Below are 26640 nucleotides of genomic sequence, written 5' to 3'. Positions count from 1 at the left end.
CTTTGCATCCATGACTATATTAAACACCCCCGCCCACCTCAACCCACGCACTTAGGGTGGAGGATTCTGGGTATTTGTTGTGTTGCGTTTATGTTGTGTTGCTGTGAGGATGTTCTCCCGAAATGTGTTTGTCATTCTTGTTTGGTGTGGGTTCACAGTGTGGCACATATTAGTAAGAGTGTTAAAGCTCTTTGTATCACAACTTTCAGCGTAACCTGTATCACCCAGTATGCGTTGCAATCTCGTATGTGTATCTGCGGAAGCCACATACAACATGTTGCTGGACTGGCTAGCAGTTTGTACATGTCGTAGAAGGCGTCAGAGGCAATGGCTTCATAGCACGCCCTTATTATTGTTATCTGGGTGACCACCAGCAGATATTCGCGAGAATGGTTGCGGCTTCCATTGTCTTCTTTATTTTGTGAAACGGGTCAAAATGGCTCTTTGAGTGGTTAAGGTTGCCGACCCCTGCTCTAGGAGGTGAGGGGAGCAGTGAGCAGCAGCGGCGGCCACGCCCGGGAATCCTTTTGGTGATTTAACCCAATATTAAATTAAAGAGCCCTCACCCAAAGAAGAAATTGACCAGCGCTGCTCTGGTTGCGGCGTCCAGCGGGACATGGAGCTTCTCCTCCGTCTCTGGAATGTCGGCGCTCGCCTTCTTGGTGCTGAAGAAGGCGTGGAAGAAGATGAACCTGAAGAGGAAAAAGAAAGCGCTATTGATGATGTCCTCTTTCATGGGAGGGGGAAAAGTCTGCGTCTCCGACCTGGCCACTTCCATGATGGTGTCCTCGTCCTTCTTCACCTGGTGGTTGTCCACGATGGAGGTCAGCCTACCCACGATCCACTTCCTCAGGCGGGACGAGTCGTTCCTGGTGAGGGAAGTGAGAGGTCAGGCCTCTCATCTGGGGTCACAGGTGTTTACTGGCGACGCTTTACCAATCCTGCTCTTCTTGCCCGCGCTCTTTCTTCTGCTTGCGGACGCTCAAGTGCAGCAGTTGCTCCATCCTCGGGTGCAGGAAGTTGCTCTTCAGCCACTCCACGTAGCTCTGCAGCGCCGGCGGCCGCAAGTGCTGGACCACGCGCCACACGCACGGCACAACCGGGCAGCCCCGGTGGGCGAGCGAGGAGAAGGCCACCATCACCGCCATCTGCTTGTCGGCGTCCTCGCAGCCCTGCAGGAAGTCTGACACGTACGTGTCCATCTCTGGCGCCAACTTAAAGCGCTCTTGTTTCTGCAGCGGACAAAATTGTAAGACTCATGTTTATCTTTTTTATTTTTAACCAATATTTTAAATATAATAATGTTTAACATCATCAATTAAAATATAAAAAAAATAATACTAATGTTAAACATCATTTAAGTATGGAAATATTTCATATTTTATCCACAATAGGAAAATTTGACTTGATCATTTAGAACAGGGGTCGGGAACCTTTTTGGCTGAGAGAGCCGTGAGAGCCATATCATATTTTTTAACACTGAATACAACTAAATGCGTGCATTTTTAAGTAAGACCAACATTTTTTGAGTATAATAAGTCTCTTATTCTTTTTAATAACATTGTTATACTGAAGCTAACCAATAATAAATCAATGTCATGTCTGTTGATCATGTTTTTGTTTGGCCATGTGCTGTTTGTCTTTTGGACTCTTTAAGTTCCTGTTTTTTTTCCACTCCCTTGTTTGGTTTCCTTGGTTACTCATTTTGTCCACCTGTCTCTGGTGGACAAAATAAATGATAAATAAATGGATTGTACTTGTATAGCGCTTTTCTACCTTCAAGGTACTCAAAGCGCTTTGACACTACTTCCACATTTACCCATTCACACACACATTCACACACTGATGGAGGGAGCTGCCATGCAAGGCACCAACCAGCACCCATCAGGAGCAAGGGTGAAGTGTCTTGCTCAGGACACAACGGACGTAACGAGGTTGGTACTAAGTGGGATTTGAACCAGGGCCCCTCGGGTTGCGCACGGCCACTCTTCCACTGCGCCACGCCGTCACTCTTCCACTGCCCGCTCACCTGCTTCCCGAGCACTAATCAGAGGCAGTATTTAAGCTTGTCTTTGCCAGTCAGTCGCCCTGGCGTCAATGTGATCTTTTCTTGCTCTGTGCTGACTTGTTTCATGCCTTGCCATAGTTTCATGCTTCATGCCATGCCATGTAAGTTTTGTTTGATTTATGTTCATAGTCTGTTTATGCGTTAGCTTTGTTCCTTAGCCCAAGTTATGCCTCCGCTGTGAGCGATTTTTGTTTGTATCTTTTTTTAGTTTAAATTAAGTCAGGTTTTTACCTAAATGCCATGTCCCGAGTAGTCGGTCTGCCTTCCTGGGAGAACGACCCCGCAGCAAGCTGCGACCCCCCCATCGTGACATAAAATACTTCTTACCATTAATGCGACTTCTTGAACAGGTGTGGTAGGAAACGGATGGATGGATTTAAATGCATGAGAATGTTTTATATTTTGAACGTTATTTTTAGCACTGAATTCCAGCGGAATTATTCATAATTATCGTGTTAAGCAATGTCAGCTAAGATTTATCTGAGAGCCAGAAGCAGTCATCAAAAGAGCCACATCTGGCTCTAGAGCCATAGGTTCACTACCCCTGATTTAGAAGTAATATATATACATTTTAGCACAGATGTAAATATCAACATTTAAACCGACCTGCAAACATTCATTAGATCAGTGGTTCTCAAATGGGGGTACGCGTACCCCTGGGGGTACTTGAAGGTATGCAAAGGGGTACGTGAGATTTTTTTTAAATATTCCAAAAATAGCAACAATTCAAAAATTCTTTATAAATATATTTATTGACTAATACTTCAACAAAATATGAATGCAAGTTCATAAACTGTGAAAAAAAATACAACAATGCAATATTCAATGTTGACAGCTAGATTTTTTGTGGACATGTTCCATAAATATTGATGTTAAAGATGTCTTTTTTTGTGAAAAAATGTTTAGAATTAAGTTCATGAATCCAGATGGATCTCTATTACAATCCCCAAAGAGGGCACTTTAAGTTGATGATTACTTCTATGTGTAGAAATCTTTATCTACAATTAAATCACTTGTTTACTTTTCAACAAGTTTTTAGTTATTTTTATTTCTTTTTTTCAAATAGTTCAAGAAAGACCACTACATAGCTTAAATGTAAATATTAGGATGTAAACTGACCTAAAAACGTTCTATATTATTACCAATGTAGCATAATAGTAAACTGGCATGCAAACGTTCATTAGCGTTAGCTATGTAGCACAGATGTAAATATTAAACTGTAACCAGACCTGAAAACGTTCATTAGTGTTAGCAATGTCTCATAAATTTAAATATTAAAATGTAAACAGACCTGTAAATGTTCTTTAGCGTTAGCTATGTAGCACAGACGTAAATATTAAAATGTAAACAGACCTGAAAATTTTCATTATTATTGGCGATGTCTCATTAATTTAAATATTAAAATGTGTAAAGACCTGTAAACGTTCATTAGTGTTAGCTATGTAGCACAGACATAAATATTAAAATGTAAACTGACTCGAAAACGTTCATTAGCTTTAGCTAAGTAGCATAGATGTAAATATTAAAACAAACTGACATTGTAATTAGCGTTAACAATGTAGCAACGATTAAAATACTGGGATATAAACTGACCTGAAAATTGTTTATTAGGGTTAGTGATGTAGCATAAATGGAAATATTAGGATGTAAACTGACCTAAAAACATTCTTTAGTATTACCAGTGTAGCATAATAGTAACTGGCATGCAAACGTTCATTAGCGTTAGCTATGTAGCACAGATGTAAATATTAAAATGTAAACAGACCTGTAGACGTTCATTAGTGTTAGCAATGTCTCATTAATATAAATATTAAAATGTAAACAGACCTGTAAACGTTCATTAGTGTTAGCAATGTCTCATTAATATAAATATTAAATTGTAAACAGACCTGTAAACGTTCATTAGTGTTAGCAATGTCTCATTAAAGGCGTACTGAAATGAGATTTTCTTATTTAAACGGGGATAGCAGGTCCATTTTATGTGTCATACTTGATCATTTCGCAATATTGCCATATTTTTGCTGAAAGGATTTGGTAGAGAACATCGACGATAAAGTTTGCAACTTTTGGTCGCTAATAAAAAAGCCTTGCCTTTACTGGAAGTAGCAGATGATGTGCGCGTGACGTCACGGGTTGTAGGGCTCCTAACATTGTTTACAATCATAGCCACTAGTAGCTAGAGCTATTCGGACCGAAAAAGCGACAATTTCCCCATTAATTTGAGCGAGGATGAAAGATTTGTGGATGAGGACGTTTAGAGTGAAGTACCAGAAAAAGAAAAAAAAAAGAAAAGGCGATGGCTCCAGGCGGCGTTTCAGATATAATTAGACACATTTACTAGGATAATTCTGGAAGATCCCATATTTGCTATTTTTTTTTATGTTGTTTTAGTGAGATTCTAAAGTCATACCTGAAAATCGGACGGCTGCGGTGAACGCCAATGTACCTGAGAGAAGCCGAGGAGCCAAGATTTCAGCTGTTTTTTTGAGCTGCAGGAGGAGGTTCCATAATCCACTGAAGTCTCCGGTAAGAGCCGACTTAATATCACAATTTTCCCATCCAAAAACTTGCTGGTTGACGTAGAGAAACATGTTCGCTTGACCGCTCTGTGTTAAAGCTTCACAACAAACAAAGAAACACCGGTTGTGTTTCGGTGCTAAAGGCAGCTGCAATCCACGGCTTTCCACAAACAGCATTGTTCTTTATAGTCTCCATTATTAATTGAACAAATTGCAAAAGATTCAGCAACACAGATGTCCAAATTACTGTGTAATTATGCGATGAAAAGAGATAACTTTTAGCCGTGTGTGGTGCTGGGCTAATATGTCTGCAACAACCCGAGACGTCACAAACACGCGTCATCATTCCGCGACATTTTCAACAAGAAACTCTGCGGGAAATTTAAAATTGTAATTTAGTAAACTAAAGCGGCCGTATTGGCATGTGCTGCAATGTTAATATTTCATCATTGATATATAAACTATCAGACTGCGTGGTCGGTAGTAGTGGCTTTCAGTAAGCCTTTAATTTAAATATTAAAATGTAAATAGACCTGAAAACATTCATTAGCGTTAGCAACGACATAAACTGACCTGAGCAGACGCCACCAGGTGCTCGCCGTATTGCTTCATCACCTTCCCAGACAGTACCTCTTTGAGCTGGGCCAGCGACAACAGCGGCAGAGCGCTGCCCAACAGGCGGAAGCTGATGTAGCTGCTCACCAAACACATAACGCTGAGACCTGCCTCTATGGACGTTTAATTACTCAATCAATAAGCCATTGGCACTCACTGTGCAGGTCCTTGCGGCTGACACAACATTCCCTCCACGATGGCGCCATTCCAGAAGAGCTGGAAGCTATTTTCCCTCAGGGATAGCTTGAGCAGGTCCATGAAGACGGCGGGAAGGACACACTCCTTCTTCACGTACTGAACAGACAGCTTCAGGACCTCCGTCAGCCTGAAAGAGAAGACCCTGGTTATGGAAAGGACCAAGAGGGCTGACCCTCGTCTTCTTACTTGGAGATGTTGTCGTCGTTGATGATTTTGGAGGAGCCCAGCAGCTTTTTCAGCTTTTTGGGTTTGAGGCTTTGTGGGAAGCGCTCCAGCGCCACCAGCAGCAGCTGCAGCTGCTCCGGGGTCTTGAAGGCCGACTCCAGGTCAGTCTTCAGGGCGCTCAGCAGGACCTCCTCAAACACCTTCTCTGGAACCTGCACGCACACACATGCAGCAGGTCAACACTAGATAGATAGATAGTACTTTATTTATTCCGTCAGGAGAGTTCCTTCAGGAAAATTACAATTTTCAGCACAATCCCATTCAAGATCAGACAAACATTACAGGGAGACAGAACAGGATCGCTGGCGGGTCTGCCGGCTTCCAGCGCCCCTTACAAAAAAGATGACATACAGGTAAACAGGGGGGGGGATGGGAGAAAAAAATAGAAGATTAAAATAAAATTTAAAAAATCGGTCTTAGCCTGGGCCCTGGAGTGGGGGTGCAGACTGAGGCCAAGGGGGGGGGGGGGGGAAATAAAAAATAAATAAATAAATACTACTGCTAGGCATGGAATATACAGGTGTAATGGAACCAGAACAATGATGCTGACAAACACAAACCTGACATGTAAGCAATTTTTTTCTTAAAGGCCTAATGAAATGAGATTTTCTTATTTAAACGGGGATAGCAGGTCCATTCTATGTGTCATACTTGATCATTTCGCAATATTGCCATATTTTTGCTGAAAGGATTTAGTACAGAACATCCACGATAAAGTTTGCAACTTTTGGTGCTGATAAAAAAGCCTTGCCTTTACCGGAAGTAACAAACGATGACGTCACAAGGGTGAGGGCTCCCTACGTCCTCACATTGTTTATAATGGGAGCCTCCAGCAGCAAGAGCTATTCGGACCGAGAAAACGACAATTTCCCCATTAATTTGAGCGAGGATGAAAGATTCCTGGATGATGATATTAGATTAGATATTACTTTATTTATTCCGTCAGGAAAATTACAATTTTCAGCGCAATCCCATTCAAGATCAGACAAACATTACAGGGAGACAGAACAGGATCGCTGACGGGTCTGCCGGCTTCCAGCGCCCCTTACAAAAAAAGATGAGATACAGGGAAACAGGGTGGGGGGGAATGGGAGAAAAAATAGAAGATTAAAATCAAATTTTAAAAAATCGGTCTTAGCCTGGGCCCTGGAGAGGGGGTGCAGACTGAGGCCAAGGGAAAAAAACAACTCATAGCCATAGTACACATCACTCTAACGTGTGTAAGAGGGAAACATCAAACATCAAAGACCACAGAGGACATTAAAGACATTAAAGCAGCAGATACAACCAGACACTTCTACATACAGCTATGAATAAAAAGTAAAAGAAACATATCCACTGTGGTGGCCTCTGAAGTGTTCCACGCCATCGTCCGCTGGGGTGGAGGGAGCATGGCCAGAGCCAGGAGCAGACCCAACAAAGCAACCAAGACAGCAGACTCCACTCTCGGCCAGTGTCCAGTCCGCATGGATGAGCGAGGATACGTCCAAGGTGACTGAGGTGTCCGACACCTGCTCACCCAGCCAAGACACCGCAAAGCCTCTCCTTCCCAGCGCTCAGTGCTAGCTCCGCAGCCCTGTCCCCCTCATCCGCATCCCCTCCAAACCGACTACGGTGTGGCAGACACCCAGCAGCTAGTCTCCATGGCCAAAAGGCTCCCGGGAGGCAGATCCAGAAGTCCACAAAAAAAGCACCACAGAGGTCACGAAAGTGCCACCTTTTGTCACACAGTCCCAAAGGGTCCCGGACCAAAAGGCAAAAAAATATAATAACACATGAAAACAAGACTGTAGCTGAGATAGGCGCCAGCGCCCCCCGCGACCCCAAAAAGGGAACAAGCGGTGGAAATGGATGGATGGATGAAAACAAGAGGGAAACACAAAAGGAGGATACAAGAGCACAGAGCTCCTGCCAACAGCAGCGCCATCTAGGAAAAATATTGATAGCGAAGGACTAGAAAAAAAAAATAATAATAAATAAAGTTAAAAAAAAAAGGCGATTGCATTTGGACGCATTCAGATGTTTTTTTGACACATTTGCTAGGGTAATTCTTGGAAATCCCTTATCTTTTGTGTTGCTAGTGTTTTACTGAGATTAAATAGTACCTGATAGCTGTAGGAGTGTGTCCACGGGTGTCTTGAGGCCAGTGTCTGAGGGAAGTCACGGCAGATACAAGGACGGTGCAAACTCCACAGATCTCCGGTAAGAGGCGACTTTTTAACACAATTTTCTCACTGAAACCTGCCGGTTGACAAGTGGACGGGATCCATGTTCGCTTGACCGCTCTGATCCATGGTAAAGTTTAACCCCCGGGAATTTTAAACACTGTGTGTTTGTGTGGCTAAAGGCTAAATAAAAGCTTCCCAACTCCATCATTCTACTTTGACTTCTCCATTATTAATTGAACAAATTGCAAAAGATTCAGCAACACAGATGTCCAGAATACTGTTTAATTGGGCGATGAAAAGAGACGACTTTTAGCCGCAAGTGGTGCTGCGCTAATATTTCCTGACAGTCCGTGACGTCACGTGTACGCGTTATCATTCCGCGACGTTTTCAACAAGAAACTCCGCGGGAAACTTAATATTGCAATTTAGTCAACTAAACCGGCCGTATTGGCATGTGTTGCAATGTTAATATTTCATCATTGATATATAAACTATCAGACTATGTGGTGGGTAGTAGTGGGTTTCAGTAGGCCTTTAATAAAAAAGAATAGAATGTACTTTATTGATCCCTGGGGGAAATTCAGCACCACAGTTTGCTCACAATAGACAATAATAATAATAAATGATATATAACAGGGGCGCTCACACTTTTTCTGCAGGCGAGCTACTTTTCAATTGACCAAGTCGAGGAGATCTACCTCATTCCTATTTATAATTTATATTTATTTATTTATGAAAGAGATATTTTTGTTAACAAGTTAATGGGGTTTAATGATAATACAAGCATGTTTAACACACATGGATTCTTTTCTTTCATGAAGACAAGAATATAAGTTGGTGTATTTGATTCTGATGACTTGCATTGATTGGAATTAGACAGTGGTGCTGATAACGTCCGCATTTTCAAATGGAGGGGGAAAAAAAGTCCTCCTTTCTGTCCAATACCACATGAAAGTGGTTGGATTTGGCATCTCATTTGTCCAACTTGCATACTCGTTTTTAAACACTTTGTTATGAGAGTAGCATGGCCCTTTAATGTCTGGCAGCAGGTGAGTGACGTCAGTGACTGTGCGGGTGGGCAAGCAAGTGAGAAAGCGCTCGCTGAGGGCGGGGGAGAAATACATTGGCATCAAACTCCGTAGCTTGCTAGCTTGTGCATGCTAGCTTTCTGAGACTCTTATTTTGTTAGCACAGGAAGATTGAAACAGGTCTTTTATGGTGAAGACAGGAACTGTGCAGGCGGTCTTTAGAGTTTTGACAGTAGGTACGGAGTCTCTAGAAATAAAATGTGTTTCTCTGCGTCCGCCCTGTTAGTGATTTTTTTCTTAAATATGAGCTCGCAGCAGCCAGCGTCATCTCACAAGATCCTCGGGTGCCGAGAATGTCAAACAACTGACGAAAGTGAAGTCTTGGTATGATTGATGATTGCTCATTTTTATGTCTATTTTTTAATGCCTGGCTTGAGATCGACCGACAGACCCTCCGAGATCGACCAGTCGATCGCGATCGACGTAATGCCCACCCCTGATATATAACATATATTATATATATATAATATATAATATATGAATAATATAAAATATATATAAATATAAAAAAACTATCAATTATTGTACTGCTTTTGAAACTGGAACATATCATAATGTTGTATTGGGCTGCTTTTGAAAAAGAGAAATATGAAATTATGTACAGCTTTTAAAAATGAAAAATATCACATTTAGAAATCGACTGATTATCGGCGCCATTATTTGGTATCTTGACTATCTAGGGCTGGGCGATCTATCGATATACTCGATATTTCGCGGGTTTGTCGAGTATACGTTCTCACGCAGTTGCTTTTAGCTGCTGGCATTACACTACAGGCTCTCCTCGCTCTTTCTTGTCTCTCCTTCTCACAGACAGCAGGCGCACCGTCTTACACACGTCACATACTGTCGTGTCACACGTCACATACGTATACGCCTTTGCGGTGCGAGTGTTAATACGAGAGAAAGAAGGTGCGAATGAAGGAAGAAGTTATTCCCAAGAAAAACAGCAGGGGGTCCATAGTCTGGCGGTGGTTTGGCTTCAAGTGGGAATATGTCGAAGAGACAACCGTAATTTGTCAAGTGTGAGGCGAAAGCAGTGCTACAAAAAGTAACATTACTGCTAATATGTAGCATCATTTGAAAAGTCACCTGCTAGAGAATGAAGAGTGATTACTCCGCATGTCAACATCTCCGTTCGGTGCCACACGCCCACACCATCAAAATGCAGAAGCATACATTTCCACATCAACATCGTATGAAAAAATAGTGATTTTTTTTAGTTGTGATTTCCTTCCCTGCATGAAAGTTTAAAAGTAGCATATATTAATGCAGTATGAAGAAGAAGGTTTTAATGTAGACACATACAATCATCATACTGCTGTGATTCATTCAAGGCTGAGGAAAAACATCAAGATATATATCGTGTATCGCGATATAGCCTAAAAATATTGCGATATCAACAAAAGGCCATATCGCCCAGCCCTACATCAGTCTTTTTTTTTTTATAACAACTACAGTATTTTCCGGATCACAGGGTGCACCAGGATATAAGGCACACTGCCGGTAGGCGGGTCTAATCAGGTCCATTTTCATACAGAAGCCGCATTAAAGGGATCTTTTTTTCTCTCAAAATTTTAAACACTTCCTTGTAGTCTACATAACATGTAATGGTGGTTCCTTGGTCAAAATATTACATTGATTATGTTTTACAGATCATCTTCAAGCCGCTTTCTGACAGTCGCTTCCGGATGCGCCGTTTTGTGGGCGGTCTTATATACGTCTTTTCTCCTTCACCTTGGTTGTAGCGGTGTAGCGTGCAAGGACGGGAGTGGAAGAAGTGTCAAAAAATGGAGCTAACTGGGGTGAAAGGTGGTGGACCGGTACTTTTCAGAGGCGCTATAGTACCGAATATGATTAATTAGTATTGTGATATTATACTAATACTGGTATACCGTACAACTAGGGCATGGCGATATATGGATATACTCGATATACCGCGGGTTTGTCTCTGTGCGATATAGAAAATGACAATATTGTGATATTCGAGTATATGTTCTCACGCAGTTGCTTTTAGCTGCGGGCATTACACTGCAGGCGTTGCCCACTCTTTGTTGTCTCCTTCTCATAGAGACCTAAACAAGCGCACCTTCTTACATACGTATATGCCCTCGCGGAGCAGAGAGGTAGCAGCATGGGTAGCGTTAGCTATGGTGCGAGTGGTAATACAGGAGAAAGAAGGTGTGAATCTGGTAACAAATGAAGGATTAATTAATTCCCAAGAAAAACAGGAGGGGTCCATCGTCTGGCGGTGGTTTGGCTTCAAGTGGGAATATGTCGAACAGACAACCGTAATTTGTCAAGCGTGGGGCTAAAGCGTTGTTACAAAAAGTAGCATTACTGCTAATATGTAGCATCATTTGAAAAGTCACCTGCCAGAAATTGAAGAGTGCTTACTCCGCATGTCAACATCTCCATTCGGTTACACACGCCCACAAAATCATGCACAAAAGTGCAATTTATTTGTTTTAAACTATTTTAGTGGAGTTCTGTACAAAAAGTGCACTTTAATTTAGTGTTGTTTTGGTATGTCATCTTAGTGACATCATGCACAAAAGTGCACTCATAGCTTGTTTTAAAATGCATCTGACAATCTTGCACTTTCTGTTTTGAAATGACATGAATGTTTGTGCCACTGCTTAATTAAAACAGTTTTGGTCAATTGCCTTAGTTGTGGTATCCCTCTCTGCATGAAAGTTTAAAATGAGCATAAATTAATGCAGCATGAACAAAAATGTTTTAATACAGACAGATAGAATCATCATACTGCTGTGATTATATGCATCAAGTGTTCATTCAAGGCCAAGGTTAAAATATCGAGATATATATATCGTGTATTCGCGACATGGCCTAAAAAATATTGAGATATTAAAAAAAGGCCATATCGCCAAGCCTTACTTACAACCCTACAGTGCAGTGTGAAAGCCGGTATGTTTACTTTAAGTAAACATAGTCTCAAAAAAATATAATCTGCGGGGGAACTTTCTGACAAAACATTCACATTACGATGTCCGGCCCCTGAGCTCTTGAAACAGCGGCTCTCTTCATGATGTAGTTGAATATTCCTGCTTTGTTTCAATATTTGCTTGCAATTCTTTTACTGATTTTTTTATTTTTATTTTTTCCTTTTTTGGGGGGGAGAACATATGATTTATATTGTGTTGTATTTCTTTTCCCCCCCCCCCAAAAAATCAAAGAGATGAGAAGCACTGGCAAAACAGTCATTCTATAACTGTGTTACGTCCCACGCTTGCTGGTGTACGTGGGTTTAATGGTGCAGGGTCCTGTTCTACCTCTTCCAATGGTGCCAGAAGAAGGAGCTTTGATGAAATAGGATAGGACTGGCGTTGTAAAGTTGTTACCTCAGTAAGGATGTCCATCATGGTCTTGTTGGGCAGGTCCTTCACGTGTTGCCTGTGCTGGCTGAGGTTCTGCAGGAGCTTCACACAACCCAACACCACCAGCGGCTCCTGCACGGACACAACATGTCACAGCTTAGTTCCATCTCCACAAGGTAGAAAATATGATGTAGCAGGCTTTCCCGCAGCGCTTTGGTGTTAAAGCGGCCGCCTTAACAACAATGAGCCACCGCCTAAACTACCATCTGGTTGGTTACACGCAGAGCGGTAACAGCCAATCAGCAGTGCGCATTCAGAGCGGTATTGGCTGTTACCACTTTTAAATCTCTTTTCCAAACGCTTAATTGCAGTAAATCATTAATTTGACTTAGATAGATAGATAGATAGATAGATAGATAGATAGATAGATAGATAGATAGATAGATAGATAGATAGATAGATAGATAGATAGATAGATATATATATATATATACACATACACACATATATACCAAACTTTTCGGATTATTAGTCGCTCCGGAGTATAAATCGCACCGGCCGAAAATGCATAACAAAGAAGAGAACAAACATATATACGTCACACTGGAGTATAAGTCGCATTTTGGGGGGAAATTTATTTGATAAAATCCAACACCAAGAATAGACATTTGAAAGGCAATTTAAAATAAATACAGAATAGTGAACAACAGGCTGAATAAGTGTACGTTATATGAGGCATAAATAACCAACTGAGAAGGTGCCTGGTATGTTAACATAACATATTATGGTAAGAGTCATTCAAATAACTATAACATATAGAACATGCTATACCTTTACCAAACAATCTGTCACTCTTAATCAATAAATTCCATGAAATCTTCTTCCTCGATGTCGCTTCTAAACAACTTTGCCAACTCTAAAAGGTATGCGCCGCTTCCTCTTGTGGTTTTCTGCTGCATATTTCACTACGTCCATCTTGTAATCTGCAGTACATTATTTCCTTTTCCGTGCCATTTTTGCTCAGTCCTTCTCAGTTTTTATAAGTTACCGCCAACGGTGAAATGATCCATTTTAATAGCTGCGGCAATAGCATGTAGGATATAGCAGTTAGCATTCCATGACCCACCATGCACTTCTGCCATGACCCTCCCCCGCCGAATTCTTATTGGTTTGCGTGTGTGACAATTGCTGACATTTTCTTCGTCTCTTCCGCAAATGAGATAATTAATATTATTTGATATTTTACGGTAATGTGTTAATAATTTCACACGTAAGTCGCTCCGGAGTATATGTCGCACACGCGACCAAACTGTGAAAAAAACTGCGACTTATAGTCCAACAACATACATACATACATACAAACAAACACACACACATTAATATATATATATATATATATATATATATATATATATATATATATATATATATATATATATATATATATATATATATATATATATATATATATATATATATATATATATATATATATATATATATATATATATATATATATATATATATATATATATATATATATATATATATATATATATATATATATATATATATATAGCATCGCGACAGGGGGCCTACTTCCCGGACCGACCCCCACCTTAACTAACAAATATTCTAGGGGAAACAATGTGTAGTATTTTTCTTTCAGTCTGGGTGGAGATCACACAAGACAAGAAAGTATTTCAAGCTTAAAGTGTTCGACTTAAGAGGTGTCACTCAGCTGACTGTCATGCTTTCAGTTGTGAACAAACACGTGAGATGTGATCCCCACCACCTAGTGAAATTCACAATGAAGAGCCGCCTATAATACTCGCTAGGACTATCTTATAGCTAGAGATGGACATAACTTTGTTTTTGCAAGCATAAAAAAGAGGAATGTACGTGTGATATTCCTTGAATTCAGAAAAGAAATCATGAAAAACATGACAAACATGATGAAGCAGTTGGAGCATAGGACTGTTAGTCTGCATCACACTGAAGCAGAATGAGGTCGATAACGCCAGCCATCCATCCATCCATCCATCCCTCCATTTTCTACCACTTGTCCCTTTCGGGGTCGCGACGGGTGCTGGAGCCTATTTCGAAACATTTATCAATGAAAAACAGAAAAAGTTGCCATCTTAAAGGCCTACTGAAATGAGATTTTCTTATTCAAACGGGGATAGCAGGTCCATTCTATGTGTCATACTTGATCCTTTCGCGATATTGCCATATTTTTGCTGAAAGGATTTAGTAGAGAACATCGACGATAAAGTTCGTAACGTTTGGTGCTGATAAAAAAAGCCTTGCCTTTACCAGAAGTCGCAGACGATGACGTCACAAGGGTGAGGGCTCCTCACGTCCTCACATTGTTTATAATGGGAGCCTCCAGCAGCAAGAGCTATTCGGACCGAGAAAACGACAATTTCCCCATTAATATGAGCGAGGATGAAAGATTTGTGGATGATATTGATAGCAAAGGACTAGAAATAATAATAAAATAAAAAGCGACGGCTCCGGGCGGCGGCAGTGTGAGCGTTTCAGATGGAATTAGACACATTTACTAGGATAATTCTGGAAGATCCCTTATCTGCTTATTGTTTTAATAGTGTTTTAGTGAGATTGTAAAGACATACTTCGAGGTTGGATGGCTGCGGTCAACACGCAGTGTCTCAGAGAGAAGCCGAGGAGCCAAGCTCACAGCTGCCTTTTAAACAGCTACTGCAGGTGGACGAATAATCCTATAATGTCTCCAGTAAGATATATATCACAATTTTCCCATCCAAAAACATGCTGGTTGACGTAGAGCAGGGGTGTCAAACTCAAATACAGAGTGGGCCAAAATTTTAAACGGAACAAAGCCGCGGGCCAAGGTTGAACAAATTAACCTTTTAATAGGGACCCAAACAAGTTTTGCATTAAATATTGAACAAGCAAGGCTTATATAACTTTTGTGACAGGCAAAATCCAGTTTCAAATAATAATAATAATAATTAAAAGAATATCAATGGCATATCAAATAAAATTTTAATAAAAATGTTATGTCTTTTTTTTCTATTTGCAATCTTCTGAGGTAAATATTTTTTTCTACAGGCTAATAATACATTTGAAAATAAAATAACAATAATGAATGGACCAAACATTCAAGCCTTGAAGTAGCAAGAGAAAATGCATGAATAAAAGGTAAATTATTGGTCAGTTTGCTGGAAGTTTCCCGGAAGAGTTAGTGCTGCAAGGGTTTCTGGGTATTTGTTCTGTTGTGTTACGGTGCGGATGTTCACCCGAAATGTGTTTGTCATTCTTGTTTGGTGTGGGTTCACAGCGTGGCGCATATTTCTAACAGTGCTAAAGTTGTTTGTACGGCCACCCTTAGTGTGACCTGTATGGCTGTTGACCAAGTATGCCCTGCATTCACTTGTGCGTGTGTGTGTAAAAGCCACAAATATTATGTGACACACTGTTAGTATGGAGGAAAAGCGGACGTGACGACAGGTTGTAGAGAACGCTAAAGGCAGTGCCTTAAATGCACGTCCCCAATATAGGTGTCCAGGTGGAAATCGGTAGAAATTCGGGAGAATGGTTGCCCCGGGAGATTTTCGGGAGGGGCACTGAACTTCGGGAGTCTACCGGGAAAATTAGGAGGGTTGGCAAGTATGAGTATTAGCGGTGAATGCGGTGTTACAGCGGCACCGACGCTGTATAACACCGGCGGGCCAGCTCTAATGCTAAATTGATATTGCCTCAAGGACCAAATTAAATTACACGGCGGGCCAGATTTGGCCCGCGGGCCAGAGTTTGACACCCATGACGTAGAGAAACATGTTCGCTTGACCGCTCTGCGTTAAAAACAAACAAACACCGGCTATGTCTCAGTGCTAAAGGCAGCTGCAATACACCGCTTTCCACCAACAGCATTCTTCTTTATAGTCTCCATTATTAATTGAACAAATTGCAAAAGATTCAGCAACACAGATGTCCAAATTACTGTGCAATTATGCGATGAAAAGAGATGACTTTTAGCCGTAACTGGTGCTGAGCTAATATTTCCTGACAGTCCGTGACGTCACACGCACGTGTCATCATTCGGCGACGTTTTCAACAGGATACCTCGCGGGAAATTTAAAATTGCAATTTAGTCAACTAAAAAGGCCGTATTGGCATGTGTTGCAATGTTAATATTTCATCATTGATATATAAACTATCAGACTGCGTGGTGGGTAGTAGTGGCTTTCAGTAGGCCTTTAATGCAGGGAGGCTTATTAGGGATGCAACTATACACATAGAAACACTGGACCGGTTGGACACGGTCTGCGTACCGTGTTATAAGGAACAGTGTCCAGTTTTGAGGGAATAAAATCATTTTACGTGCCCTTATAGTCCGTAAAATACGGTACTTGTTAAATCAAACCTCTTCCTTGTTTATAATGAATACTTAGACCTACTACGCTATTGCATAGAAATGATGCCAAGTGTTTTCAGAGGTGTTACTTGGCGTAAAAACTTTTGAGAACCACAGTTCTACATTATCAACATGGCATACTAAGACTTACTTTACAGAGGCGACCAGACTGATGTAGAGCGAGGACTCCAAACAAGCTCCCGAACGCAGCATTTCTCATCATTTTCTGAAAGACAAGCCAACACGTTTACACTTTTTCAAAGGAGAAGAAAAATACCAAAATAGTATTCACCTTTTTGGCTGTTTGCAAGTCGTGCTTGTCGGTGATCCTTTGGAGAATATCCTGCAGAGGGAGGTCCTCAAAAGATTCCAGGAGCTGGAAAACAAGTGTTTCATGATTTCCCAATCTAGCTGCTTGCAGGTTCGACGCTCACACACCTGACCCAGAGCCAGGCTGAATCCGGGCCTCGCCGTCTCCCGGGTGTGAGCCAGACCGTCCACCAGCCTCTTGATGGCGTACTCCAACTCATCCTCCTGTGCACAACACAGCCCTCTTTTCAGCGACGTCTTGTTAATAGCAAACTGTCAAGAAGACTTGGATGTTCCTTGAAAAAGGATCAGTATCAGATTTTGTTGCAGCTTCTCTTAAACCGTCTGTTTGTGTTTGTGTACTCGCTCCCTGTTCGAGTGTGTGGACGATGTAAACACCAATTATTTTATCTGGGCCGGTAAAAAAAATACATTACATTAACTTTGTAAATGTCAAAATTAAGACAGTCTTAAAACAAGCTCTTTTAAACTACTAATGGTAGGAAATTATGTTGTAGGTGTTTTTTTTTGTAAATTTCTACCTAAACACGCCAGTTTTTGCGTTTAAAAAAACTATGCACTGTTTTACTCGTAAATTTCTACCGAAACACGGCATTTTTGCATTTAAAAAAAACGCAATTTTTTGCATTTAAAAAACTTTATACTCTTTTTATTAGTAAATTTCGACCTAAACACGCAATCTTTTGCATTTAAAAAACAATGTGCTGTTTTTACTAATACATTTCTACCTAAACACGCCATTTTTTGCATTTAAAAAACTCCATGCGCTGTTTTCAATAGTAAATTTCTACCTAAAAATGCCATTAAAAAACTCTATGCGCTGTTTTTGCTAGTACATTTCTACCCAAAAACAAGCCATTTTTTGCATTTAAAGAACTCTATGTGCTGTTTTAACTAGTACATTTCTACCTAAACACACCATTTTTTGCATTTAAAAACTATGCGCTGTTTTTACTGATAAATTTCTACCTAAAAAATGGCATTATAAAAACTATGCGCTGTTTTTACTAGTAAATTTCTACCTGAAAATGGCATTAAAAAAACTTGATGCACTGTTTTTACTAGTAAATGTTTACCTAAACACGCCATTTTTTGCATTTCAAAATCTCGATGCGCTGTTTTTACTAGTAAATTTTTACCCGAAAATGGCATTAAAAAAACTTGATGCGCTGTTTTTACTAGTGAATGTTTACCTAAATACGCCATTTCTTGCATTTAAAAACTATGCACTATTTTTACTAGTAAATTTCTACCTACACACGCCATTTTTTGCATTTCAAAACTATGCGCTGTTTTTACTAATACATTTCTACCTAAAAAATGGCATAAAAACTATGCGCTGTTTTTACTAGTATATTTCTACCTAAATACGCCATTTTTTGCATTTAAAAACTAGGCGCTGTTTTTACTAGTGAATTTATACCTAAAAATGGCATTAAAAAAACTATGCGATGTTTTACTAGTAAATTTCTACCTAAAAATAGTATTAAACTTTGCGCTGTTTTAACTAGTACATTTCTACCTAAAAATGGCATTATAAAAACTATGAGCTGTTTTTACTAGTAAATTTCTACGAAAACACGCCATTTTTTTGCATTTAAAAAGCTCTATGCGCTACTTTACCAGTAAATTTCTACCTAAAAATACCATTTTTTGCATTTAAAAAAACTCTATGCGCCTTTTTTACTAGTAAATTCCTACCAAAAAGTGGCATTAAAAACTTTATGCACTACCTAAAAATGGCATTAAAAAACTATACGCTGTTATTACTAATACATTTCTACCTAAAAATGGCATTATAAAAACTATGCGCTGTTTTTACTACAAAATTTCTACCTAAACACGCCTTTTTTTCATTTAAAAAACTCGATGCGCAGTTTGTACTAGTAAATTTATACCTAAAAATGGTATTAAAAAGCTATGCGCTGCTTTACTAGTAAATTTCTACCTAAAAATGGCATTATAAAAACTATGAGCTGTTTTTACTAGTAAATTTCTAACAAAACACAATTTTTTGCATTTAAAAAGCTCTATGCGCTGTTTTACTAGTAAATTTTTACCTAAAAATTGCATAAAAAAAACTTGATGCACTGTTTTTACTAGTATCTACCTAAAAATGGCATTTAAAAACTCTATGCGCTGTTTTTACTAATAAATTTTTACCTAAACACGCCATTTTTTGCATTTAAAAAACTTGATGCGCAGTTTTTACTAGTAAATTTCTACCTAAAAATGGCATTAAAAACTACGCCCTGTTTTTAATAGTAATTTTCTACCTAAAAATGGCATTAAAATAACTCGATGCACTGTTTTCACTAGTAAATGTCTACCTAAATACGCCATTTTTTGCATTTAAAAGTCCACGCGCTGTTTTTGCTAGTAAATTTCTACCTAAACACGCCATTTTTTGCATTTGAAAAACTCGATGCGCTGTTTCTACTAGTAAATTTCTACCTGAAAATGGCATTAAAAAAATTTGATGCGCTGTTTTTACTAGTAAATCTCTACCCAAAAATGGCATTTAAATACTCTATGCGCTGTTTTTACTAGTAAATGTCTACCTAAATACGCCATTTTTACATTTAAAAAACTTGATGCACTGTTTTTACTGGTAAATTTTTACCTAAACACGTTTTTTTTTGCATTAAAAAAACTATGCCGTTTTTACTAGTAAATGTCTACCTAAGAATGTCATTAAATAAAACTATGCGCTGTTTTCACTAGTAAATTTCGACCTAAAAACGGCATTAAAAAACTATGCGCTGCATTGACTAGTACATTTTGACCTAAGAACGGCATTAAAAAACGTTAAGCCCTGCTTTGACTAGTAAATTTCTACCTAAAAATGGCATTAAAAAGCGCTAAGCGCTGCTTTTACAAGTAAATGTTTACCTAAAAATGGCATTTAAAACACTCTGTGCGCTGTTTTTACTAGTAAATGTCTACCTAAAAATGGCATTTAAAACACTCTGTATGCTGCTTTTACCAGTAAATGTCTACCTAAAAATGGCAATTAAAAAACTCTGTACGCTGTTTTTACTAGTAAATTTATACCTAAAAATGGCATTTAAAACACTCTGTGCGCTGTTTTTACTAGTAAATGTCTACCTAAAAATGGCATTTAAAACACTCTGTACGCTTTTTTTACCAGTAAATGTCTACCTAAAAATGGCATTTAAAACACTCTGTGCGCTGTTTTTATTAGTAAATTTATACCTAAAAATGGCATTTATAACACTCTGTACGCTGTTTTTACCAGTAAATGTCTACCTAAAAATGGCATTTAAAACACTCTGTACGCTGTTTTTACTAGTAAATGTCTACCTAAAAATGGCATTTAAAACACTCTGTACGCTGTTTTTACTAGTAAATGTCTATCTAAAAATGGCATTTAAAACACTCTGTACGCTGTTTTTACTAGTAAATGTCTACCTAAAAATGGCATTTAAAACACTCTGTACGCTGTTTTTACTAGTAAATGTCTACCTAAACACGCCATTTTTTGCATTTAAAAAACTATGCGTTGTTTTTACTAGTAAATGTCTACCTAAAAATGGCATTTAAAAAAACTATGCGCTGTTTTTACTAGTAAATGTCTACCTAAAAATGTCATTAAAAAAACTATGCGCTGTTTTTACTAGTAAATGTCTACCTAAAAATGGCATTAAAAAAACTATGCGCTGTTTTCACTAGTAAATTTCTACCTAAAAACGGCGTTAAACTCTATGCGCTGCTTTGACTAGTAAATTTCTACCTAAAAACTGCATTAAAAAACGCTAAGCGCTGCTTTTACAAGTAAATGTCTACCTAAAAATGGCATTTAAAACTTTACGCTGTTTTTACCAGTAAATGTCTACCTAAAAATGGCATTTAAAACACTCTGTATGCTGTTTTTACTAGTAAATTTCTACCTATAAATGGCATTAAAAAACACTTTATACGCTGTTTTTAATAGTAAATGTCTACCTAAAAATGGCATTTAAAACGCTCTGTACGCTGTTTTTACTAGTAAATGTCTACCTAAAAATGACATTTAAAACACTCTGTGCGCTGTTTTTACTAGTAAATGTCTACCTAAAAATGGCATTTAAAACACTGTACGCTGATTTTACCAGTAAATGTCTACCTAAAAATGGCATTTAAAACACTCTGTGTGCTGTTTTTACTAGTAAATGTATACCTAAAAATGGCATTTAAAACACTGTACGCTGTTTTATTAGTAAATGTCTACCTAAAAATGACATTTAAAACACTCTGTGTGCTGTTTTTACTCGTAAATGTCTACCTAAAAATGGCATTTAAAACACTGTACGCTGATTTTACCAGTAAATGTCTACCTAAAAATGGCATTAAAAAAAACTATGCGCTGTTTTTACTAATAAATGTCTACCTAAAAATGGCATTTAAAAAAAACTCTATGCGCTGTTTTTACTAGTAAATGTCTACCTAAAAATGGCATATAATAAAACTCTATGCGCTGTTTTCACTGGTAAATGTCTACCTAAAAACGGCATTAAAGCTCTGTGCGCTGCTTTGACTAGTAAATTTCTACCTAAAAATGGCATTAAAAAACGCTAAGCGCTGCTTTTACAAGTAAATGTCTACCTAAAAATGGCATTTAAAACACTCTGTACGCAGTTTTTACTAGTAAGTTTCTACCTAAAAATGGCATTGAAACACTAAGCACTGTTTTTACTAGTAAATGTCTACCTAAAAATGGCATTTAAAACACTCTGTACGCTGTTTTTACTAGTAAATGTCTACCTAAACACGCCATTTTTTGCATTTAAAAAACTATGCGTTGTTTTTACTCGTAAATGTCTACCTAAAAATGGCATTTAAAAAAACTATGCGCTGTTTTTACTAATAAATGTCTACCTAAAAATGGCATTTAAAAAAAACTCTATGCGCTGTTTTTACTAGTAAATGTCGACCTAAAAATGGCATATAATAAAACTCTATGCGCTGTTTTCACTGGTAAATGTCTACCTAAAAACGGCATTAAAGCTTTATGCGCTGCTTTGACTAGTAAATTTCTACCTAAAAATGGCATTAAAAAACGCTAAGCGCTGCTTTTACAAGTAAATGTCTACCTAAAAATGGCATTTAAAACACTCTGTACGCTGTTTATACTAGTAAGTTTCTACCTAAAAATTGCATTGAAACACTAAGCACTGTTTTTACTAGTAAATGTCTACCTAAAAATGGCATTAAAAAACTCTGTGCTCTGTTTTTACTAGTAAATTTCTACCTAAACACGCCATTTTTTTGCATTTAAAAAACTGCGTTGTTTTTACTAGTAAATGTCTACCAAAAATTGGAATTTAAAATACTCTGTACGCTGTTTTTATAAGTAAATGTCTACCTAAAAATGGCATTTAAAACACTCTACGTTGTTTTTATTAGTAAAAATACCACATGTGCCCCCCTCACCTTGTTGCTGTTTTTCAGGTACTTAATGAGCTTTTCCACCGCCCTCAGCCGGATCTCCTGGTCGGGTTTGACCAAGTCCCAGAAGAAGTCGAGGAATTCCCGGTTCTGCTGAAGGATTCCGAGCGTCCGCGCCGGCTCGGCCGCCTTCTCCTGGATCTCCACCATGGCTGCTAGCTGCTAGCTGCTCGCACGGCGCGGCTGGAGAAGCTCTTCGCTTGGGGAAGACACGTGGGAGTTGGCGCAGGCGCGGTGGAGTACATCCGGGTCAGCTTGTTTGAATGGGTGCAACTTTATTGAACAAAGCCAAGGACAACCAAACAGCGGTCTTTTTTTTTTCTTTTTTTTTTAAATGTTTATTTATAAATTTCAACATTTACAAACAGTTGAGAAACAATAATCAAAATAAGTCCAACAACAGTATAAACATTACAAAACATTATATATGGCTTCCTGTGCACTTAAGATGTGACTTTAAGGTTTTACTACTTACGTATAAAATACTACACAGTCTAGCTCCATCCTATCTTGCCGATTGTATTGTACCATATGTCCCGGCAAGAAATCTCCGTTCAAAAGACTCCGGCTTATTAGTGATTCCCAAAGCCCAAAAAAAGTCTGCGGGCTATAAAGCTTTTTCATTTTGGGCTCCAGTACTCTGGAATGCCCTCCCGGTAACAGTTCGAGATGCCACCTCAGTAGAAGCATTTAAGTCTCCCCTTAAAACTCATTTGTATACTCTAGCCTTTAAATAGACTCCCTTTTTAGACCAGTTGATCTGCCGTTTCTTTTCTTTTTCTCCTATGTCCCACTCTCCCTTGTGGAGGGGGTCCGGTCCGATCCGGTGGCCATGTACTGCTCGCCTGTGTATCGGCTGGGGACATCTCTGCGCTGCTGACCAGCCTCCGCTTGGGATGGTTTCCTGCTGGCTCCGCTGTGAACGGGACTCTCACGACTGTGTTGGATCCATTATGGATTGAACTTTCACAGTATCATGTTAGACCCGCTCGACATCCATTGCTTTCCTCCTCTCCAAGGTTCTCATAGTCATCATTGTCACCGATGTCCCACTGGGTGTGAGTTTTCCTTGCCCTTATGTGGGCCTACCGAGGATGTCGTAGTGGTTTGTGCAGCCCTTTGAGACACTAGTGATTTAGGGCTATATAAGTAAACATTGATTGATTGATTGATAAAAACAGTACAAAACAGCGCTAGGGGGTTGTAGATTCAAAGTAACAAAAATAGAATCCCCAAAAATATATATATATAATAAACAAAGTGCAAAGCCATAGGCTCATTCAGATTAAATAACTTAAAATTTGGAACACAGCATCCTCGTTTTCACAGCGTTTTTTGTTATTAGAGATAGAGAGCGTTTTAATGTACAGTTCAAAACCTTTTTTAAAGGCACAAAAGACAGATCGGGTATTGAGAATCTTACATTTATGAATATAAAACTTAGCCAATAGAATAATGAGGTTGCAAAGGTAGGATTCCTTTTCAAAGTTTTGGTCATACAGTGTAAAACCAAAAATCACATCTTTAAAACAAAGCACAAATTTGTCATGAATATTGTCCAGGATGAAGCGACAGATGGGAAGCGGTCTTTTAAAAAAAAAAAATAACACGGTACATGTTTACTACTCCGGATACTTTTGCAAATAGTAACTTATTTACAGTATTGTTAAAAAAAATTAAAAGAAAACGGGCCAGTTGCTTGACCCCAAAGTACAGTCGTGCAAAATGTCAAAACATTTGTGCACTGATTTTATTTTCCAGCATGATCTGACATTTGCCCACAGTGCCAAAACCAGCAGTAACTGGTGTACTGACCATGGCATTACTGTCTTCGATCGGCCTGCCAACTCCCCTGACCTGAACCCCATAGAGCAGGGGTGTCCAAAGTGCGGCCCGCGGGTCATTTTTTAACGGCCCCACGGCACATTTTAAAAATACGGTTGAAAAATGTTTTAAACATAAAGGAGCAAACGGGTGAAATGTAACAAGAAAATGTTGCAATGTTTACTCTAATAACACAAAGCTGCCATGCAGGCTGTTTTTTTCTTTAAAAAAGAATAATGAATCAAAATCAATGTCATTATGAATTATTGACCTATCCAAGGCTCCAATTACGTCACTTTAAATATTCCACTATGGGCCCTGCAATGAGGTGGCGACTTGTCCAGGGTGTACCCCGCCTTCCGCCCGATTGTAGCTGAGATAGGCGCCAGCGCCCCCCGCGACCCCAAAAGGGAATAAGCGGTAGAAAATGGATGGATGGACTATGAGATATTTTATGTTTGTACGTAAAAAACTGAGCTGTTTTTTTTTTTTTTAAGAAGGGCCTAAGAACAAATAAAAAACATAAACAACAATAAAACTTATAATTGACGGATAGATCCCAAGTTGATCTAGGGATTATTGTGTTAAAAGTAAATAGTAAAAAAAAATTATAATTTATTTTCTAGGACCCTTTTGGATCCCCAATCATTTTAGTGTGATTTGCTCAAAAAATAATAATGAATTAAAATCAATGGTGTTATGAGTTATTGACATTTTTAAGGCTCCAATTATTATACAATCTCAAATATAAAAAAAAAATTATTGGGGAAAATATTGCATATTTTGTATTTTTTCCATTAACAAAACTGGGGTTTTTTGTGACAAAAAGACCATACAACTTAAATCTTTAAAATCATTATATTGACGGATGGACCTAATGTTGATTTAGATATTTAAAACTTGAATAATAATAAAAAAGAATAATACTGAATACTGACACATTTTTAATATTTTTTGGACCAAAACCCTTTAAAGTGCCTTGGATCAAGCCTGAGTGGAGGCCGAAATGTATGTTTTTTCTTGGATCAAGCCTGAGTGGAGGCCGAAATGTATGTTTTTTATACATATATTGTGTTGTTTTTTAAAATGAAAAATATCAAAATAGCCCCCGCCTGCTTTGATTTTTCAGTGTGCGGCCCTCAGTGGATAAAGTTTGGACACACCTGCCATAGTGAATTTGTGGGGTATTGTGGAGAAGAAGCTGAAAGACACCAGATCCAATAATGCAAATGAGCTAAAGACCGCTATTGAAGCATCCTGGGCATCCATAACACCTCAGCAATGCCACAGGCCGATTGCCTCCATGCCACGCCGCATCGATGCAGTAATCCGTGCAAAAGGATTCCCAACCAAGTACTGATACATTAATTGACATTTTCAAATGTTTGATTTCGTTTTGCTGTTATTTTTTTTTTTTTACTTGGTCTGAGGAAATATTCAAATTTTTTGAGATAGGATTTATGAGTTTTCTTAAGCTGTATGCCATAATCAGCGATGTTAAAATAATAAAATGCTTGCAATATTTCAGTTGATGTGCAATGAATCCAGAATGTATGACATTTTCATGTTTTTAGTTGCATTACAGAAAATAAAGGACTTTTTCCACACTATTCTAATTTTCTGAGACTGTCCTGTGTTTTTGTAATCAGCCTAGGTCTAAGGTTTATGTTATGTTACTACTAATGTTTGTAATTTATACATGCTTTCATATATTTTGACAAGGTTGTAAACTAAATAGGTTAGATGTGACTAATAAATACTGATTTTGATAGATTCCTGAGGACGGCGTGGCGAAGTTGGTAGAGGGGCTGTCCCAGCAATCTGAGGGTTACTGGTTCAATCCCCACCTTCTACCATCCTAGTCACGTCCGTTGTGTCCTTGGGCAAGACACTTCACCCTTGCTCCTGATGGGTCCTGGTGTGCGCCTTACATGGCAGCTACCGCCATCAGTGTGTGAATGTGGAAACAGTCAAAGCGCTTTGGGCTCCTTAAAAAGGGGTAGAAAAGCGCTCTACAAGTACAACCCATTTACCATCCTGAGCACAGCCATCAGTGCTCCCCTTACCTCCCAGGAGGTGGAACAATGGGATGGGTCAAATGCAGAGTAATTTCATCACACCAAATTAGGTTAGATTAGATAGTACTTTAATTATTCCATCAGGAGAGTTCCTTCAGGAAAATTAAAATTTTCAGCACAATCCCATTCAAGATCTGACAAACATTACAGGGAGACAGAACAGGATCGCTGACGGGTCTGCCGGCTTCCAGCGCCCCTTACAAAAAAAGATGAGATACAGGTAAACAAGGGGGGGGATGGGAGAAAAAAATAGAAGATTAAAATAAAATACAAAAAAATCGGTCTTAGCCTGGGCCCTGGAGAGGGGGTGCAGACTGAGACCAAGGAAAATAAACAGCTCATAGC

At 38.9% G+C, this 26640-nt stretch overlaps 1 protein-coding gene across 2 annotated transcripts in view; it reads right to left on the bottom strand.

Moving 5' to 3' along the window:
* The window catches only part of mybbp1a (MYB binding protein (P160) 1a), a 60115-nt gene extending 37463 nt beyond the window's left edge, over positions 1 to 22652 (bottom strand). Inside the window, exons 1-11 of one of the 2 annotated variants that reach the window (XM_061899031.1) lie at positions 22379 to 22652; positions 17054 to 17149; positions 16908 to 16991; positions 16767 to 16841; positions 12241 to 12348; positions 5587 to 5777; positions 5360 to 5527; positions 5161 to 5281; positions 937 to 1232; positions 765 to 869; positions 567 to 692 (exon numbers count right to left, since the gene is read on the bottom strand). In XM_061899031.1, the coding sequence (XP_061755015.1) occupies positions 567 to 692; positions 765 to 869; positions 937 to 1232; positions 5161 to 5281; positions 5360 to 5527; positions 5587 to 5777; positions 12241 to 12348; positions 16767 to 16841; positions 16908 to 16991; positions 17054 to 17149; positions 22379 to 22543 (1535 nt within the window). In that variant the 5' untranslated portion in view covers positions 22544 to 22652. The remainder of the gene's footprint in view (positions 1 to 566; positions 693 to 764; positions 870 to 936; positions 1233 to 5160; positions 5282 to 5359; positions 5528 to 5586; positions 5778 to 12240; positions 12349 to 16766; positions 16842 to 16907; positions 16992 to 17053; positions 17150 to 22378) is intronic. The other variant, XM_061899030.1, reaches the window with a different exon arrangement.
* Positions 22653 to 26640: the final 3988 nt, after the last annotated feature.

The sequence above is a fragment of the Nerophis ophidion genome, linkage group LG04, assembly GCF_033978795.1.
Source record: "Nerophis ophidion isolate RoL-2023_Sa linkage group LG04, RoL_Noph_v1.0, whole genome shotgun sequence".
Lineage (NCBI taxonomy): Eukaryota > Metazoa > Chordata > Actinopteri > Syngnathiformes > Syngnathidae > Nerophis > Nerophis ophidion.
This window is presented reverse-complemented; position numbering and strand designations above follow the sequence as displayed.